Source organism: Rattus norvegicus, chromosome 4, assembly GCF_021556685.1.
Source record: "Rattus norvegicus strain SHRSP/BbbUtx chromosome 4, alternate assembly SHRSP_T2T, whole genome shotgun sequence".
Classification (NCBI taxonomy): Eukaryota; Metazoa; Chordata; class Mammalia; order Rodentia; family Muridae; genus Rattus; species Rattus norvegicus.
Genome location: NC_141537.1, coordinates 47,222,066 through 47,242,670, shown reverse-complemented (window position 1 = coordinate 47,242,670; position 20,605 = coordinate 47,222,066). Strand labels below are relative to the sequence as shown.

The following is a 20,605-nucleotide window of genomic DNA, read 5'->3' as shown; positions in this document are numbered from 1 at the left end:
TCATGTAGCCACTACACAAAACAAAACACAAAAAGAAGAGCAGTATCCCAAGTGTAGACATGGACAGCAAATCTAAGAAGAGTGACTTAGACTAGAAAAGGGACAACTAGGAAACCATGAAAACGGCCTTATCGCTCTGGGGAGTGAAAGAAGGATGTGCTGCCACAGAATAGCAAATAAGCTTTGTGAGACAGCTCAACAAAGCACTGACATGGCTGTCTGTACAAATTATAGCTGTACAATGTTAAGTCAGCCACTGCTGAGAGTAGCTAAGTGGGTTCAAGGGTAGATGTGAAGAAGTTGTCCAGAGTATAACAAACAGCTAATAGAAAGGGAATCTGTAAAGAAAATATTCAGACCATGAAGAACATTGTCAAAAGTTCTACTGTCTAATGAGCTTCCAGAAAGCTGAGGTTTGAACTCGGGAAAGACCAAGGTTGTATCCAGAGAAAAGATAGAAGGCAGATGTGCTGCCCTTGAAGCACTAATGTCCAGGAAGAGTCACATGCATTACTAAATACTAAAGGGCTCTTTGCTTCCGTGAGAAATGTTTGTGCCATACATATTTCTAAAGGTGATGGTTAATAGTGATTGTCAAGATGACAGGATTGTATAATGGGGTTCTATCTCAGGTGAGCTGAGATGTGAGGACATACCCTAACCAGATGACACAGTTCCATGGCGGGAAATCCCAGAACCAAGTGAAAAGGAAAGAGGGAAATAAACATTAGCATTCTTTTTTGCTATTCTGAGGATGTGATGGGACTAGATACCTCAAGGGCCTATCACTATGCCTTCACTCCACAAAGGATCCCCTTGAACTGTAAGCCAGAACAAACCCTTCCCACCTTAAATTGCTTCTGTCACAGCAGCAAGAATAGTAAACTAAACAGGTAACATGTTCGTTTTAATTAAGAATTAAAATACATAGGTATATCACAGCTTCAAAATATCTTAAAGAAATTTAGAGCTTATTAAGGAAATTTCATATCAAAACACTTCCTATGCGAAAGTGAATATTATTATTTGACAATTTAACAACTGTATTTGGAAGAAGACAAATGGTCTGAGCATTGCATTTTGAATCTGAAGTTATATATCTAGTCTTTCATCATCTAAAAGTGAAGATAAAATACTTTGATGCATATACGAGAACTCAAAACTATTTTCCTCGTCAGGGACACTGCTGACATTTAAAGTGAGATCCTCGCAGGACACCATGTCTGGTCCAGGTCCTCATCCATTTAGTTCAAACTGATTCCCTCCAGTGGTAATATTGACCACTAGAGGGAACCAGCAGACCTATTGCATAATGTGCTCAATGTTCATAATATGCATGATTTCTACATTAAAACTATTTCAACAATGAGACGATGCCTAGAGACAAAATAGAGAATAATAATTAATCAAATCTGGGTAAAGAATTGACAAGAGTTTTCATGGTATACAAACTTGCTAAAGGAGAAGAGCAAAAACTGCTTTTAAAATCGTTATAAGAACATCTGAGTATCACAAAGAAAATAATGCTTCCCAGAACTTAAAAATGTAACATTTGAATTCAAAATCTAGAGAAGAAAAAGAGACGAGGGTCAGTGGTTTTGCTAAAATCATTGGTATGAAGAAGTCACATTCAGGACATACCTCTGGCTAATAAACCTTATATACAGAGATCCTGTTTATTGATAAAATAAGTAATGTGAATAAAAACACTAACTTAAGGTCAAAATGTGGGATTCATAGATCATTGCATATGTTATTCATCTCTGACGTTTTCATACAGAAGTCAGATAATGTGGGTGACTCCAAAGCAGTGGGCCCAGAATGTCAGATCTCCCTTCAGACAGCTTATATGTATGCTCTACCCATATACAGCAAGTAGAAATATTCTATCTCCTTTGAACGGCCCCAGAAACTAAATTCCAGGAGTAGATGGATTGAATCTCTAACATGAGGAAGTGATAAGTTATAGAGAAACCACTAATATCTCCCAGAAAACACTCAAGAAAACTTGGCAAATGAATGGTTTGATCTCTTTGTGGATTAGAGTCCATTCTCACTCAAAATAAAATGCCATCCAAAACTAAAATAGAATGATAATAGAGTGATAATAGACTAGATGAAGGCATGAGGAGAGCCAGTGAGTTGGGGATTGTCCTCCATCTCTAGATCCCCAGCATAAGCAAAATGGGTTCTCTGATTAAATTCTAGTAGAAGGTGTAAGTTTTTTACTCATATTAGAAAGTAGGGATTACTTAAATACATGTGTGCATTTCTTCACTATAACATATGGTGTGAGTATTCAGTGCTTATTTACTACAGGTTAAGTTTTTTAATTTTAAAATATTTTACATATTCTTTTCTCCTCTAACTCCAAGATCCTCCCCATCCGACTTTATGCTTTATTTTCTCTTTCAATCTCAATCTCTCTCTTCCCCCCCTTCTCCCCCCCCTCCCCTCTCCTTCTCTCCCTTCCTCCCCCACCTCTAGAACAAAACCAAAGGTCAAAATAAACATTGTCAATGAGACAAAATATCAAAGCAGAAGGTACACACAAAAAACAGAATTGAATTTGTATTGGCTGTCTGGTCTGGACTGTGTTTGATAGACCTGTGACATTCAATTATGTTTTTGAAAATTGCTTGCTACATTAAAAGCTCTTACTGCCTTCTCTTTTCTCTTAAAACATTGTCAATGATATTTTTGTGTGCATGTGCCCATGAAATTGAATGGCTGTTAGTGGTAACATGAAGACATGTGTTTCTTTCCTCTTCCTCTGTAGGAGACTTATGACTCCAATCATGTATGCTGCCCGAGATGGTCATACTCAGGTCGTTGCTCTGCTTGTTGCTCATGGAGCAGAAGTCAACGCCCAGGATGAGAATGGTTATACTGTGAGAAATGCTTTTCAGTGCTGACATCTATTTCTGAGACATTGACACTTTGCTAGACTATCAAGCATCTACACAAATGGCTAGTTTGGTTTGGTTGATGCTTACTGTCAAAGAGTTAAGAAAAGTTGTAGAAGGCTTGGGCTGGGTGAGAACACTGATGGGCAGAGCTTACAGAAGGAAAAGACTCTTTGACCTTTGATAAAAGAGGCTGTAACACACAGCAAAACCAGGCCTCAGGAGAACGCACACATATTCTTTCGTAGAAAACATCTGTAGTGGCAGATAAGTTCTTTATTCCACGACATTACTTAGCTGTGCACAACAGCGTTTGGTTTAGTCACATCTAAGTACAGCTGGGCGTATGTTTACATTATATTGTGCAATGAGGAGATTGCGTCACTCTGCTAATTAGCTAAGCTCTCTTTTTACTGTGCCATAAATACCGGTGAAAATATTTCTTATCTGTCTCACATGAAGCCCTTTTTAAACAGTCTTCTTTCCCACACTTACAGGCCTTAACATGGGCAGCACGGCAGGGTCATAAAAATGTAATTCTGAAGTTGCTTGAACTCGGAGCTAATAAAATGCTACAGACCAAAGATGGCAGGACACCAAGTGAGATTGCAAAAAGAAATAAACATCTTGAGGTATTCACCTGTGAACTTTCTGGGTCATCTTTTTTTCATGTAGGATTTTCATGTTGTCACAGTTCCTAATGTATTTGAGCAATTATCAATTAATTGAGTTTTTATTCTCCAAGCAGGTAATAAAACTTTGTTTTTCTAGAATAGTCATCCTTTAAGTCAAATCATTGATATTATAGTCATTTAAGTGATATAAAAAGACAGTAAAGGGGTTGGGGATTTAGCTCAGTGGTAGAGCGCTTGCCTAGGAAGCGCAAGGCCCTGGGTTCGGTCCCCAGCTCCAAAAATAAAAAGAACCAAAAAAAAAAAAAAGACAGTAAAGCTTTATTGTGTCCCTAGAAGTGACTCTGTAATAGGCATAGACTGGTTTGAGATGCACACTTAGGGTCTGTGCGTGTGATACACTCATGCTGACTACTTCCACAGCACAGACTGCCTTCTGTTTATAAATAATTGTCTAAACGGCTTTATATCATCTTGAAATATTAATTACTATCCTTGATATTTGAATTTCTGAATTGGTGTATGTCATTATTATTTTACGTTAAGGAAGCATTTACTTGATTTCACAAAAGGCTTTTTCAGGATAAAGAGTTATAAATCTCGGAACCACTCGCCTTGTTAGAATTTTCCTTATAGATAGAAAAACTAGTATCTTCACTTTCTTTTCAGTGTAAGGGTAGTAATAATATTAACTGTATTTGAATGACTTGGAACTGTTTTCAGATCTTCAACTTTCTTTCTCTGACCCTAAATCCACTGGAAGGAAAACTCCAGCAGCTAACCAAAGAAGAGACTATTTGTAAACTGTTGGCCACAGACTCTGATAAAGAAAAAGATCACATATTTAGGTAATATACTTGAGCTTAGCAGAATGCATATAAAATACATGTTTTATTACTTATAGTATATTTGGCAAGTTATATAAGATATGTGGTATTTTAAACTTTAATAAGCATTTTAAAATGCCTTTTAGAAATGTCTGGATTTTAGATGTCTTGCTCTTCAGAGTTTAGAAGAGTTTTATCTAGTTATTTACTTAACTCTGACTCTAATATACATTTTTAGTAAAATAAAAAATTTTACTTTAAAGAGACTCAAGATTGTATTTGTATTCTAACTAGTTTGTGTTAGACCTTATTTTCTAGTTATTTTCAGTCATCTTTGGTTTTGAAAGAAGACATCCCTGAACTCTGCTGCTCAGCACGTGGCTACAAACCAGTCTCTAGTTGCCACCTATCTTGTGTTTACTGAGTTGAAAGACATTAATATGTGCAACATTGCATGATAAATACATACTGATGAATATTTCAATCTTAGGACAGATGAGCTGGATAGTACCATCCATCTTTTCCCTTTCTCTGCTTAAAACTTTGTTTTGGGTTGGGAATGTGGTTCACTCCTTAGATTATGTGAAGCCATGAGTTTAATTTTTCAGCTTTAGAAGGAAGGGGAAGAAAGAAAGAGGAAGTAGGAGGAGGGACAGAGAAGGGGACAGAGAACCTAGTTTGTTCCTCTGATGCAGGATTTAAATGTTCTGTGTAAACTTACAAATGATTGTGCCTGGATTGTTCTTGCTCCTTTCCATGACTGCTGTGAGTAGACATGCACATAAGTTACTGTGTACACACAGTCTGTTCTGACACTGACCTTGCTGTGATGCGTTACAGTCCATATACAGCGTTTGGAGATCTGGAGATATTTTTACATGGCCTTGGACTGGAACATATGACAGACTTATTAAAGGTAAGGTTGCATGTGAAGCAGAGTGAGTTTTATATATGCACGTGTTTATATTTAGCATAACATGTTATATTTGAATAAAATTAAGCTTTATTCACAAGCATTCCTCCTTCATTTTAGACGACCCTATTTTAAATTTATAATACACACATCAAAATTTTATTGACCTAGAAATGTATATAAATTAGAATCTGTCTGGATTTCACAATTTCTATCTTATAAATCAGTACCCATTTAAGCACTGTTTACAGTTGTTGCTTTTTGTGTGTGAAACACCAGAAGCATGGTTTTGAACCAGACTCTCCTGTGTCAGATATTTGATCTGCTAACTGAAATATGCTACTTAAATATCTGTTTTTTTTTCTATAAGAACAAGTATAGGTTGTCCTGAAGATTAGGTTAGACTATATACTGAACTGTGTGTGTTTCCAGCATGCATGGTGGGGTTTGAGTAGATGACAGTTGCTACAATATAGATAAGGACACTGAAGCAAAGGACTTACGACAAATTCTCCTAGGAATAGGAACACTGGTGCAGATGCTCAGAGTTGGGTTCATTATACAGCTCTGAAGCTTCTGCTGAGGAAATCTTTGGTCAAAACTCATGTTATTGATAGTTTAGTCTGATGCCGTCTGAAATTTAAATATTCATAAAATATAATTTTTGTCAAGTTTCCAAAACATTCTCTTTTTATCTAAGCAGACATGGATGCTAGCCATGTTCTATGATTCTGGGAACCTAGGTACTGCATGCTTTTGTAAGCTTAAACTGCATACTCTTTGAACACCCAGAAGGTATTGAGAAAGCAGTTCAGTGACAGTTTCCTTTCCTGCTTTGCTGTGAGTTGTTCACTCTGCATGGTGGTGGGCTTTTTGTCTTTTATGCAGGAAAGGGATATAACTTTAAGACACCTTCTGACCATGAAGAAAGACGAGCTTACAAAGGTTAGTATCACTTATAAAATGCCAGGTAGATTACTTGATGTTTTTAAACTTGCACATTCTTTTATTTTCTATTTTTAAAACTCTATGGCTTTGTAGACTGATCTTTTGTAGGTTCTTGGTTAGAAACAACAATGAATTACTAGCTTTATATTGTACCTCAGTATTAAGTTGCTTAAAACACATTTACAGACTTAGAGCATGGGGCTTCCTAGTATTGTTCTTATATCTTAACTGCTGCTCATTTGCTGAGGGGAAGTGGATTTATAAAACAGGTTAATACGAAGTAAAAGGTGACTTTTAATGCACTCAGAGACATCATATTCTAATTAGCACTGACTGTGTTATCACAGTCATCATTAATCATTCAGTTAGGTGTGGGACATTTTAGAGGAACTGTGATGAGAGGATATCTTAAGGTAATGATTTTTGTTGTGTGAATCTATGAGATACCTGAATCCACACTATCACTGAAAACCAAAACAGCATACTTCTAACTAAATCCAGGAAAGATGTTCACTTTAACATTGAAGGGAAAATATAGGTTAAAAAAAGTAATTCTCACTTCTCATTAATAACACCCAAAACAATATTTTGGAGGCAAGACTATGTTTTAGAATGATATATTTTAAATTATAATTAAAAATAGCACTTTGAGTTAACCACAGTTATTTTACGTTGCCAAAAAATAACTATAGTTGATTATAAACCTGTCACTTAATGCCGTAACTTTGTTAAGGTACAAGCAAATAATATATTTAAGTACATTATTTTCCAGTATTTGTCTGTTTTACAAGATAGAGATTCATCTAGAAAATGGCATTAGTATTCTCAAATATGAAATTACCCAAGTATAACTATCTTACTGAACCTTAAAATTATTTCTCCTTAGAATGGAATTACAAGTAAAGATCAACAGAAAATTTTGGCTGCTCTTAAGGAACTAGAAGTAGAAGAGATAAATTTTGGAAAATTACCTGAAGTGGCAAAGTTGGAAATTAGGTAAAATTGTCAGTTTACATTAAAATTATTTACAACTAAGTATTCTTCTTTACTTTAGTGCCTGAGTATTTGATTTAATGCTACTATTTTCCCAGGAAAATGAGATATACAATGGTCTGAACCAGATGCACTTTATAAAGTTAATGTTTATAAATTTATTTTACAAAGAAGCAAAACAGTGCATCTTGTTAACTTGCCTAGAGACAGTTTATACTTCTTTTATCCTTACATCTTGCTAAATAAGATCGTGGAAATGATCCATTTCCCTAGCTTAGTTACTCAGTCCCTTAAATCATGTTAGATGTCAATCTAAAAAGTATGGAACTGGAATCATGCTCCAACTGGTAAAGGGCTTTCCATGCAAACACGAGGCCCTGATTCAGTCCCTAAACAAGCCAGGCTCCCCAAGACAAGCCAGGCATGTGATCCCAGTGCTGGGGAGGCAGAGGGAGGCAGAGCCTTGGCACTCTCTGCCACAGCCTACACAGTGAGTCCCAGGCCAGCAAGATACCCTGTCTTAAAAGAACAGGATGAGCCTTCCCTAAGGAGCAGTGTGAGGTTGGCCTCTGGGTTCCATGTGAAGTGCATGTACTCATGCATGTGCACACGGACATTCACACATATAAACCGCAGAAAAGAGAATGTGGTACGACTTTCACAACACCCACAAAGAAAACACTTCTCAGGTTCACCTTCATCTCCGCCGCGTTATGTAAGACTTGCTTCTAAGTTCACAAGACGGATGACTGAGGTTTTCTTGCTGCTTCACCTAGTTTTGGTGTTAGGGTGACAGCATTACAAAATGATTAAGGAATTGTTATTCTCATCTCTTTCCTGGACAAGGTTCTAGAGACTACTGAAGTTTTCCTTTAACCATTTATGTAGATTTCTCCACTGAAACAGTTTCGCCTGGGCTCACCTTAGGGTATGTTCTTCATCACAGTTGTATCCTCCTCAAGAGTTACAGAACTATTGAAGCTGTAGCGATTTTAGTTTGCATTCATTTTTCTCATTTGTGGTTTTCAGAGACTTTTTCCATTACTGAGTGGTTGAATTCACAGGCATACAGGGTCGGTGCTGCCCCCTGCTATCCTTTAGATACCTGCATACTCTGTTACACTGCCTCTTTTCATTACCAATACTGATGCCCCCCCCCATTTTTATCTCTATTAGTCTTGCTAGATGTTTATTCATTTTTAGACAGACACTCCTTTTAGTTTTCTCATAGGAGTAGGTTTGTGTGTGGCACATGTGGATGTGGGAGCAGAGGACATCTTATGGAAATCAGTCTTCTCTATCACCATGTAGGTCCTCACATGTAGTTTGAACTCAGGTCATCAGGCTTGGTGACCTGTGCTTTACCCACTGTGCCATCTCACCAGCCTCTAGGACCTTCTTTTTGTTTCATTAATGTTTTTTATTTCATTGGCTTCTGATGTTATTCTTACATTTCCTTCCTTCTGCCTGCTTTGAATTTATTTTTATGTATTAATGAGTTACAGGTCTAGCATTTCTCCTTTACTCCCTTCCTTTCTTTTATGGACAGGATCTTCTGTACCCTAGTCTAGCCTCTGACCCTCAGTCTTCTTGCTTAGCTTCCCAAGTGCAGGACTGCAGGTTAGGCCTTCTTTTGTTATCTAAGCACATGACCATTTGCATTTCCTCTCAATATGGATGCAGTTGAATGTCACAAAACATTACACTGAGGGACCGTTTTCATAGACTTTTATGTGTACTGTTTTTCCTTCAAGGCTTCCTGTCACATATTGTCTAACAGTACATCCTTTGATTTATATGTGTTTAGAAACTTTCCTATTGATTTCTAGCTTGATTCAGCACAGTAACTGAGCAATAGCTACACAAATATATAAATTTAAATATATAGTAGAAAACCTGACAGGCTTTTGCCTTTTAAAGTATATGATTAACAAATTAGTTCATTTTGTAAATAATTTGTATCCAATATTTCCTGCATTTAAGATTAAACACATAAATTTTTGAAATCCTAAATAATACATAATAATTGTTTTCCTCCCAAAGGCTTGGTAATCTTGAACTCTGTTTAGCCCTTCCATCAAATAACCGTGCTGGGAGGCTTTATGGGTCATACAAGAACACTTGCCAACCCCTCTGCCATCGCTTATGGAACTTTCTACATCTCACGGTGTAGCTGGGACTCAAACAATTTTCTGTATTATCTTAGAAATTCCTTCCAAGAAACTGTTTATGTGATCCTGACTTCTTAAACACTATTTATTAAATGGTCCACCTTATAAATACTCTTCCCATCCATTGCCTTGCTTCCATCTAAAAGGAAGGTCTTAAGTTTTGGCGTAGTCAGTTTTAGGCAAAACCATAGCACCTAAATATTTAAATGCATGATGGAGGATCTTAGTAGTGGTGTTTTTAATCTGCAACTTTTCTTAAATATTTCTGTTGATTCGTCATTGATTCTACTAAACAATATTCCAGGTTCTAGGTAACTAACTTGCAAATTGGAATCACCATAGTTACCTATTTTTATGGTAATGGAATTGCCAAAATGTATATATTTGTAGACCTTAATAATCCTAGAGAGTGTAGAATCATGAATGGCTCACTTATTAAAACTGTTGAATCTTTTTAAAAAATAAAAATGTCAGGCACCTATTCCAGGAATTTGACCTTGTTATTAAATCACAGTCTGTGTTTATATGATTGTAAAGACAAGGTTTTGCTTCCCATTTGTTCAAAGTCATCCTTTAGAGAAGAAATTAGTCATGAAGTCATAAGAAAACTAACAGCAGAAAAAGTTAAATTGATTGATTATAATCTCCTGATAATTTTATTTCAACAATTAATCCTCTGATTTATTTTAAGATGCTTCTTGGGTGTGTGTCAAATTTCTAAAATAATCTGTTACAAGAATCCACATATACAGTTCATTTACTTTTTATCCCTTGACATGTTTGTAGCATTTAAAATGTAAATTTAAACAATGGTTTTGAGCAAACTAATAAACATTCATCAGTTTCTCCTCAGATGTTTTCTTTGAGCTCTGAGCTACCTAAAATTCACTTGGATGTGTTAAAGTGTCTCAGAATTAAGTTCATCAAGAAATCACTATAACTCAAAAATCTACATAGATCTAATGTTTTATGGAAAATACACTGTTCATGTCTGTTATTTCTAAACATTTTTAAGTTGAAATTTCTGAATAACTAACAACAAAGAAATGGTTGGCTTAGATTGCATAAACATGATTTTTCCATTATTAACATTATTTTGAAACTTAATGTCATGGGAAAATGTTTACAATACGTTAAAGGTACAGTGTAAACTGTTATACTAAATATAATATTAGTTGTAGAAATACTGGAAGAAACTTTTAAAAAAATATCCTGGCAGAAAATAGTGCCACTTATTATCTTTGGGTAGTTAGTTTGTTTTCAAACTACAAGTATGTGGTGCTCTGTTTACAGTCTATTGACCATAGATTAAATTTTATATTAATACTAGCCTTCAAAATTTTAAGATACAGCATATCCTCCTTATAAATGTTAAACATCAGCCACAGGGATATGGGCTTCCTGGTCATTCTTATCATTGAAAAGTTGCAGTGGCTTTCTTCAGTCTTGTTCTGAGAGCAGACTAGAGGAACTGCTCTGGACTAGGACATGCTCCTCCATGTCAAGAGAGGAAAAATGCCATGCCAACCAGCAGAGACAGTCAGTGGCTCCATGAGTTCAGAGGAATAGGAAGTTTGCTGTGAGAGCATGTCTCCTAGGAATGTCAGAAGCCATACCCATAAAATCTCAAGACTGCCCATGAGCATGAGCTAAATAAGGATGACACCAATATGCACGCTAATGTGGACAGGGGAAGGTTCCTGAGGTCTCAACTGCCAAGACAAGTAGAGGCAACTGTGAATGCTGAGAGGAAGAGAAACAGCCTTCTTAATTTGTTATCCAGAACCAAATGGTCACCACTAAAAACATGTGCAATACTGAGCAGGTTGTATGTAATTAGTTTGAAATATATATGTATAACAATACTTAATGAACAAAAAGGACCTAAATTTGAGAGAAAGCAAGAAAGAGTATATTAGAGGGGTTAGAAGAGGAAAATGAAGGGGAAATTTTGCAATTACATTATAATCTTCAAAAAAGTTGCACAGTCTTATGTACAAAGTAGGTCATTTTATCAATCCTGTGTCGCTGGGAAATAAAGTATTCTCTGAAAAGGAGAACATAGTTCTCTCTCACTCCCTCCATATCTCTCTCTCTCTCTCTCTCTCTCTCTCTCTCTCTCTCTCTCTCTCTCTCTCTCTCTCTACACACACACACACACACACACACACACAAACACACACACACCACGTTTGATCAAATAATTCATTTTACCATTCCTTTGTCATATTGCTTCTTTAAATTCTTTAAATACAAACAAATTGCTAGGGGTGCATGTAAAATTCTATAGGTTATATATTGTCTGGCAGTGATAGGAGATACCACATATATACTATGGTACTCACTAGACCTGTGATTTTATATAACTTACCTATTGCTGTTCAGTGACTTGAAAAATTATATGTTAAAATAAAGGCTTATGTTTTCTTCTCATTTACTATCTTATTTACTTTAATATCACTATGATAAGAACACTGAGTTTAAATAGAAATGCCCCTATAGGATCATGTATTTGAATGCTTAGTCGCCATGGAATAGAACTGTTCGAAAGGACTGTAAGTGTGTCACTGGGGTGGACTTTGAGGTTTCTAAAGCCCACACCAGGCCCAATGTCTCTCCCTTTGCCTATGGATCAGGAAGTAGAACTTTCCATCTCCTTCTCCAGAGCCATGTCTGCCTGTGGGCCACCATGCTCCTTTACCATGATAATGGACTAACCTCTGAGACATGTGCAAGTGCCCAAATGAAATGCTTTCTTCAGTGAGAGTTGCCTTGGTCATGATATCTCTTTACAGTAATAGGATAGTGACTAAGATAGACACCATGACCAAGGCAACTTAAAAAGGAAAACGTTTAACTTGGGCTTATGGTTTCAGGCAGTCCTTGAGGACAGGACAAGGACATGAAGGTAGCAACAGCTGAGAGCTTACATCGTCATCCTGAGTAGGAGTGGCACTAGTCTTCTGAAACCTCAAAGCCTTCTCCAGCAGTACTCCTCTAACAAGGCCACATCTCTTTAGTCTTCCAAGATCTAACATTCCCACGCAAATTACCACATTTAATAAGACTTTGCAAGTGATACTATCTTATTTTAACTAAGTTCCTTACTGTCTTCAGAATAAGTGCTGATAAATTTATATTAGATAGCCTGTGTAGTTATACACCTGTTATCACTTGATATTTTGGATAATAATTCTCAATGAATATTAATGTTCTTGAGCTTGTTATGTTAAATATGTATGGCATTGATGAATCACCTGTTCAGTACTTACTGACAGTAAACAGAATCCAAGTATCAAAAGAGCACTGAACTCTAAATCAAATGTGTATTGTCAACAACTATCATATAGACAAAAATCAGCACAAGTAATCGCTCTTGTTGCTCTCCCTGTATTCTCTTTTTTTCTAGAGTAAAAATCAGGTAAAACTCAAGACACATGATGAAGAAAAATGTATATTGTCATAATACTTTTATAAGTACTGTTTTTATTTGGTAAATAAAGCAATAAGTCCTTAGAAATACGTATTTTCACTTTGGTTTTGAAAAAAACTAAAAAGATGGGGTGGACCAAGCCTATATAATCCCTGTGTACTTGGGAAGTAGGCACAGGAAGTCAGGAGTTTCCACATATCCTCAGCTACACAGTGAGTTCAGGCTATGCTAGTCTCCAGGAAACCAAACACAAATGAGAAAAGAAGGAACCATGAACTTGGGTGCCTGGATAGATAGAGTTAGTGCTCTGAGGTTTGTTTTTCAGCCTAATACCAACAAGCTTCCTTTAAATGAAAATGCTGTATTTTCACTTAACTAGTAAGGCGCTGTAGAGAACTGCCCATTCTTAGTGTCATTGGAAGCCAACACTGTTTTCTTAGGTGTGTGTTTTGGTTTGGTTTGGGTTTGGGTTGGTTTTTTGAGACAAGGTTTCTCTGCTGTCTTGTAGACTAGGCTGGTCTTGAACTCAGAGATCCCCCCTGCCTCTGCTTCCCAAGCACTGTGATTAAAGGCATGTGCCACCACTACCTGGCAACAGCACTGATTTCTAATAGACTTTTATCCTAGTATGTAAAACTGTATAGAATTTGCCCAAAGATTATATATAAGAATGTTGTTTGGAGTTAAAAGTACTACTTTGTCCCATAGTTGAGGATATTTTCTTTTACATTTTTTATTTTAGTAGATACTGTTGACACACTATACAGATATTTATTTTTCCCATTTTTCTAGACTGTAGCATTCTGTGGTAATGTGTTCCCATTCTATCCATTCAACTTTGCCATTTCTCTGAATGAGTTACGTAACATGCTGGTTATCTGTTCTGTCATTCCCAGAGTGTCTCTAATTCCCACTGGCATGTCCGTCCTGAGCCATCCTGGTACTCCTGTCACCTGTCTGCCTTAATAGTGGTCCTCTCCTGGTCCCTCTGCGTCCTTTCTTTCCCTGAACACTGAGTTTACTGCTCTCAGTCCTCTTCTCTTAATGTATCTTATTCTGTCTGGTCTTCAGGATCATAGTTTTGAAACTACAGTTACCCTCCTTGGTCTTTGCTCACATTCATGCTAGAAGGAAAACTAATCTAGTTAGACAATGGTAGATATAAAATAAAATTTTTCTTATTGATGTTCCCTCACTGTCTCTAAATTATATCAAGTCACTTGGGTGTACAGGTATCAGGATAAATATGATGATAAGGTTTACACTTTTTAAAATATTCAGTTTTCTTTTTTAAAGATTTATTTATTTTATTTATGAGTACACTATAGCTGTCTTCAGACACAAAAGAAAAGGGTATAAGATCCTATTAACAGATGGTTGTGAGCCACCATGTGGTTGCTGGGAATTGAACTCAGGACCTCTGGAAGAGCAGTCAGTGCTCTTAACCACTGAGCCATCTTGCAGCCCCCAAGACTTACACTTTCTACTGTTTACTTATTGTTACCACCTGTGCATCTCATATCATTGAAGTTACACCAGAATTTAGCTAACTTGAATGCCAGCCATTTGCTAGACAAGATAGTGAATGTTTATATTGTCTCCTTTTGTCCTTCTGAAAATTGTGTCAAGAGTTAGAAATATTTGATATGAAATTACACTTGCCCCAGATCTGAAAGTTTCCTACATGTGGACTCCAAGTCCAAACTCAGGTCAGCACAACTCAAAAGTGTGCTCTTACTTTGACTGTAGTGGTTTTTGTTCATCTTCTGGTCTGCTCCCCATCCATCCCCAGAGTCAGTTGCTTGTTCAGTGATATGCTCTTCTAGTGAACCGAGAAAAAGAAAACCACCCTAGATTATTATTTTACATGCATTCTATTTCTTTTTCCCCAGTCCTCCTTCCATTTATGTTACTTTAATCCACAACAAATCACCAAGTAAAATTTGCACCTGAGTTTCACTTTCTCCCTTCCTAATTGGACTCCTTTAGTTACCTTTCATTATGAAAAATACAAAATCCTTTAGAAAGTGTTATGTTCAGCCAATTGCTACTACTTCCTCATGAGTTTACTTTAGTTGTGCCTTAGCTGGTCCTTTCCTTTTATACTTTTATACTTTTAACCTACCAAGTCTTTTTGGTCAGAACGTCTTCCTTTCAATACCTAGATGAAAAGCTTATTTGGCTCCAAGTTTATCCAAGTATAATTTCTGTTAACTGCTTCTAAATCTTTATTCCCACCATAGTGTGTAGCACTAAATTAACTTTCTGTTTTAGATAGCTCACCTGTTAACAAGTGTTGGTCACCTCAGACACTGATGAGAAATAAAACAAATAACTCATGTAAAAATAATAAATTCTTTATCCTCCTTGATTGCTACTCTAATATTGGTTCTTTAATCTTCCTTTTTTGTGTACACCTCCAAATAATATCTATGTGTCTATATCTCATCTTGAAATTTGAGATTCTTGGAGCAAGGACCTTAACTCAATGACAGATGTCATCCAGCAAGTGCCAAGTCCAGGGTTCAATTTTCATACCACAAAAACTATGTAATAAATAGGGAGTAATAAAGGAATTCAACATTCTTGGGACTAAACACTTGGCTTTCTCTTATACCTAATGCATATTTTAGTTCCAAATACATGTTAGATAGTAAATTTTTAAATATCTTTAAATTTATAGGCAAATTGGTAGAATGGCATAAATTACTATTAACTGGTTCCTGTTGTTTCCTTTCTGTAGTGGCGATGAGTTCCTCAACTTTCTTTTGAAGTTAAATAAGCAGTGTGGCCATTTAATCACAGCTGTGCAGAATATCATTACCGAGTTACCTGTGAATTCTCACAAGGTATTTAAGTAAGAGTTGCTCTGTGGAAAATGGGAGTGTGGAAGACTAGATAAACTCATGATAAGCAGTTCTGATCTGATGAAGTTCTATTGGTGATGCACCGTGAAATCTAAAGTGGTACATTTAAATATTCTCTTCTACATGTAATTCACCATAGAACCTCCAACCCTCATCCTCAAGCAAAGGGGGAGTGAGGCAAGCCAAAATCTCAACTGACCTCTCTATTAAACTTGTCATTTTTCTTAATGATGATTTAATTGATTAAAATAAAAACTGTTAGGAGATCCAAGTCAAAGATGAAACAAAATAGCATGTTGAATGTTGATTTAAAATTATATTGGTATATAGTTGACTTACAAAAGCAGACTTTTCGAGTTTTGTTTTGTCAGTTTGTCTATCCTAGAAACTCTATAATGAAAATTTTAAACAACTTTATTTTCCTATGATTAATGTATATAGTACCACTCTGAGAATCATGTCATTTTTGGTTTTCACTTTTTTAAAATTTATTTATTTATTATATATAACTACACTGTAGCTGTCTTCAGTCACACCAGAAGAGGACATCAGATCTCATTACAGATGGTTGTGAGCCACCATGTGGTTGCTGGGATTTGAACTCACGACCTCTGGAAGAGCAGTCGGCGCTCTTAGCCTCTGGGCCATCTCTCCAGCCCCCGGAATCATGTCATTTTTAAATTTTTTAAAAATTATTTATTCACCACAAATATTACTAATATTAATTTCTACACATAAACATGTATTTTGGAAATTTGTATAGCAAGCTAATTCAACTATTTGTATAAAATTACTGACCTACTTTTGTTACTAAGATTTATTCTGGAAAAAAAAGTCAATTATATAATTTAATCTTTTAGAGTGTCTGACAATCTTTTTGCATATAAATTGTGAAAGGCTAGTTCCACCTTTTTTATATAACTTTTGGAAATATCAACAGATAGTACTGGAGTGGGCTTCACCCAGAAATTTTACTTCAGTTTGTGAAGAACTGGTTAGTAATGTTGAAGATTTGAATGAAGAGGTCTGCAGACTGAAGGAGTTGATTCAGAAGGTATATGTATACAGTTAACATTAACAAGCTTGGAAACGGGGAGTTGGGGGGGGGCAGCTTTCACAGCTAGATGATGGAAAAAGAAGCAATTTAACAAAGACAGCCAGTAGGACACATGGAGGATTGGTAAGAGGACAGTTTCCCAAGGGAGAAGGGTACATAAGGAATAGTGGGGCATTAGAGAAGGATGTGCTGAAAGGGCATGTGCTCCTCATCCTTCTCCTTAGCAGCCCCGACAGTCTTTCTAGAGTTCACTAGCATAACCTCATGGGAAAGCGCTTATATAGCCCCTTTCGAACAGTCTGGCCAGACGGCCATGGCCCATAGAATAGTGAGACCTGTGGTAAGAGTTTATTCCCAAACTGTGTGCCATAAGTGTCCTATACTAGGCCAACACTTTAATAATTGTGGTATGTTTATTTTCTATAATTCAGGCTATATTATATATATACATATATATATATATATATATACATTCTATAATTCAGGTTGGAGTATAATTCAAAGGTAGAGTGTTTGCTTAGCACATGCCAGACCCTTAGTTCAATCCTCAGCACTGAAAAATAATGTGAACCCAGTGGAAAAATGATTGAAAACATTTATGCACTTAATAAAGGTAGAAATTACACTGTTGCTTATAACTTCATAAATGCAAAACAGGCAAACGAAATGCTGACTAGCTCTGCTAATGAGGTAATATTGGCAATGATGTATTATTCCTATTGGCCAGACTCTATATCATGTTTTTTAATTAACTGTTTGTAGAATGTGAACATTTTTATTGTCTTTATATTTATAGAGGAGCAGCCTATGTCTGGATTGAAAGGCAGTTTTCCACTTTTAAAAATGTCTATACCGACATACAGACTAATCAGATAGCCTTATTGGAGCTAGAACGTAAAGGAGAGATACTGAGTTTCCTTTAAACAATCACCCCTGAGTCTCTGTTGATTTACTAAATAAATTTGTTGTCTACAAAACTTTTGTGACACATCTGATTTTTATAGTTTCAGCCTAAGGTTCATTTAATATTTTCACCAATATTTTATCAAAAGAATTTAAGAGCAAACTTTATGTTCAAGGTAATTTGTCATCTCCCTTAAAATATATTTAATCAGCAGAAGTCATTTAGTCCTTGGACACAGTTGTGAAGCAAACTCTGTATTAGTGGAAGGACGATGCTTGAAACAGGAAAAGAAGTGGCGCATTTCAGGGTCAATCAGCTCTTTGAGTGGAAGAGGTGCTGTAGGAGTTGTGTCGTGTGTGACGCTCATTCATTCATGAGATGCTGAGGCTGCTCCACAAGCTAGGCAGAGCCTGAACTTGCTGACTGCACAGATGTTAGAGAACAGCATCCACCCCACTTCCTCCATCACAGCCAGAACTGAAGGGAAGTGGAAGTGATGCTACTCAGCATGGCATTCTTGAGAATTTAAGGAAAAGGAGAACATATGTGTATACAAACTTCTTTAAAAGCATCACCTGAAATGTAGGGAATTCCTAAAAGCATACTTGCGGCAGGAATGGGTACTTACTTCATTTTTCAAACTAAAACCTGGATGTAGTATGGCAGTGAGATGTAGAGAGAAAGACCCCAAAGTACACTGTGTCAGATAAAATTGACAAGCATTGTTTTAAAACTTCCTGAACCTAAAACATGATTGATTAGCTATCATAATATTTCATAAGTATTGTATAACTGTGAAAAGAACCATCATCTTTTTTTTCCTGTGGCCCTTCTCAACGAATAATTTAAACTTTCTATGTAAAAACCAGCCTGGAAATATGTTGATTGGCCTATAACAATAACAAGTATAAAGTCTTTTTTTTTTTTTTGAGCAAGTGAATAGACTGATTTTTCTAAATTAGTTGTACATGAACAGTTTTGTTGTAGTAAGATTTTACTCAGAAAATCTGGAAGGCTTCTATTTTGGGGACTATATTGTCATGCTTATTTGATAGTTTAAAATTTACTAATAGGAACTTTGCAAAGAAATATACAAGGTATCACAGATAAGCATTGAGGTAACAAAGCGAGGATAGGAGAGGTCAAGGCTAGCCTTTAACACCACATCATTCTCTTTCAAACCAACACGCTGACAACGCTTGTCAGGAGGGGTCATTGTTTAATAAGGCAATGGCTCTCAGGGTTCAGTAATGGAGCATCAGTGTCAAAACAGAATCTGTTGCTGAATGAAGCCATTTGGAAGTTAAACCAGGATTACAGTCTTAATGAGATTAGCATCAGAATCCATTTTTGTGCTATAAATTTGAAATTAATTTTGCAGACTTCTAAAATTAAATATTTACATAGTAGAATTTCAAAGGCATTATTCCTACTATTGTTGAAAATATTTCTGTCGTCACTCCAGCTCAGGATGTTTCTAGTAAATATCACTCTATGAATGTGTCCAGTTCTTTTTATCTTTTAAGGATCTCTTTGCTTTCTGCTTATTCTCCCTCTCTTGACCCGCTACAGCAGCTATCTCTCACCTCTTCCTCCCCACCCCCGCTGACACTCACACTGGTAGGAGGCTTCTTCATATGCTTCTGGGAATTTAGAGGCAGTCTAGGAAGTCGCCTTTAGACATATTTGTTGCTGCAGTTACAAGGCACTGTCTTCTGATTTTTTGCTAACCTTCCATTGTAGACTTGCTATAAGAATGGCTCAGTCTTTTATGGTATACTAATTAAATCTAATTCAAAAGGAAATAGATTCCTATTGTTAAACCTTATAGATGAAATAGAAACTTTAAATTGAAATGAAAGGAACATTGTCTCATGACAATTAAAAACACCATTTTTAAATGTGATCATCTAAAAAATTACTATTAATGTAAAGTAATAATTCTGTGAAAGACTCTGGTGAAGGCATGTATGTTCACTTTAAAGCTGTCATGAGGTTTTCAGTTTCTTCCATATAAAACTAGTGAATTACAATGAATTGTTTTTTTTTTCAAAACAAATGTCTTCATTTTAAGTACGTTATCTACTAACTCTTGTTTTCAATTCTAAAAATTAGATGCAGAATGAACGGGAAAATGATCCAACTCACATCCCACTAGTAGAAGAGGTGTCTCCATGGAAGACTCGGATTTTGAAGAGGTCAGCAGTTACAGTATGTGGATTCGGGCTGCTGCTTTTCATCTGCAAGCTAACTTTCCAGAGAAAATGATACTAATATTTATTTAAGTTATACATGTACATCTTATTCAAAGTGTCCTAGCATTGCTTTTAATCATTTGTGATACAACATAGCTTTATTTCCTTGCCTATACTCCATAGGAAAAATTATGATAACATAAAATACAGTTTTTCTTTAGAAAGTGACTTCAGTTTGAATTATATAGTTTATTACATTTTTATGTTCATTTCAATCAAGAAATAAATTATGGCTAATTCTTTCATTTAAACTGACTAAATCACATGCAAAATAAATGTTTGCTATTCTTTACATTCAGAGAAAGTGTTCTCATTTGTCATTTAAAGAAAAGCTTAGAGAATTTATGAGGAGTTAATAAATTGATATTTCTTTTAGGCCTTATTCCCTGCATTATTATATAATAAAGATCATCTTACATTTTATTTATATGACTTAGCTGGGAAAATTACTAATTAGTAATTTTGAAAGTGCTAGAGAAAGCAAAGTGTTACAGAAAACAATAGTAAAATATGAAAATCTTTATAAGTACTTTGAAAAAGTATTTTAAATGCAGAATAAAAAGAAAAATAATATATAAGGCACAAAATATATTAGCACTTTATGTATTTTGCTAAATATTCTATATATAATATTTTACAGATAAGTAACTGGCATTTGGTATATAATTTCTCATCTATAAGACTAAATTTTATCTTTTG

The 20,605-nt window shown here is 35.8% G+C and overlaps 1 protein-coding gene across 1 annotated transcript in view; it reads left to right on the top strand.

Annotated features, from left to right (window-relative positions):
• The window catches only part of Asz1 (ankyrin repeat, SAM and basic leucine zipper domain containing 1), a 62,446-nt gene extending 42,249 nt beyond the window's left edge, over positions 1-20,197 (top strand). The window contains 9 exon segments of the mRNA NM_130750.1: positions 2,780-2,891; positions 3,404-3,538; positions 4,262-4,386; positions 5,206-5,281; positions 6,167-6,223; positions 7,113-7,222; positions 15,567-15,672; positions 16,631-16,744; positions 19,767-20,197. Coding sequence (NP_570106.1) covers positions 2,780-2,891; positions 3,404-3,538; positions 4,262-4,386; positions 5,206-5,281; positions 6,167-6,223; positions 7,113-7,222; positions 15,567-15,672; positions 16,631-16,744; positions 19,767-19,919 — 988 coding nt within the window. The 3' untranslated portion in view covers positions 19,920-20,197.
• The last annotated feature ends 408 nt before the right edge of the window (positions 20,198-20,605 follow it).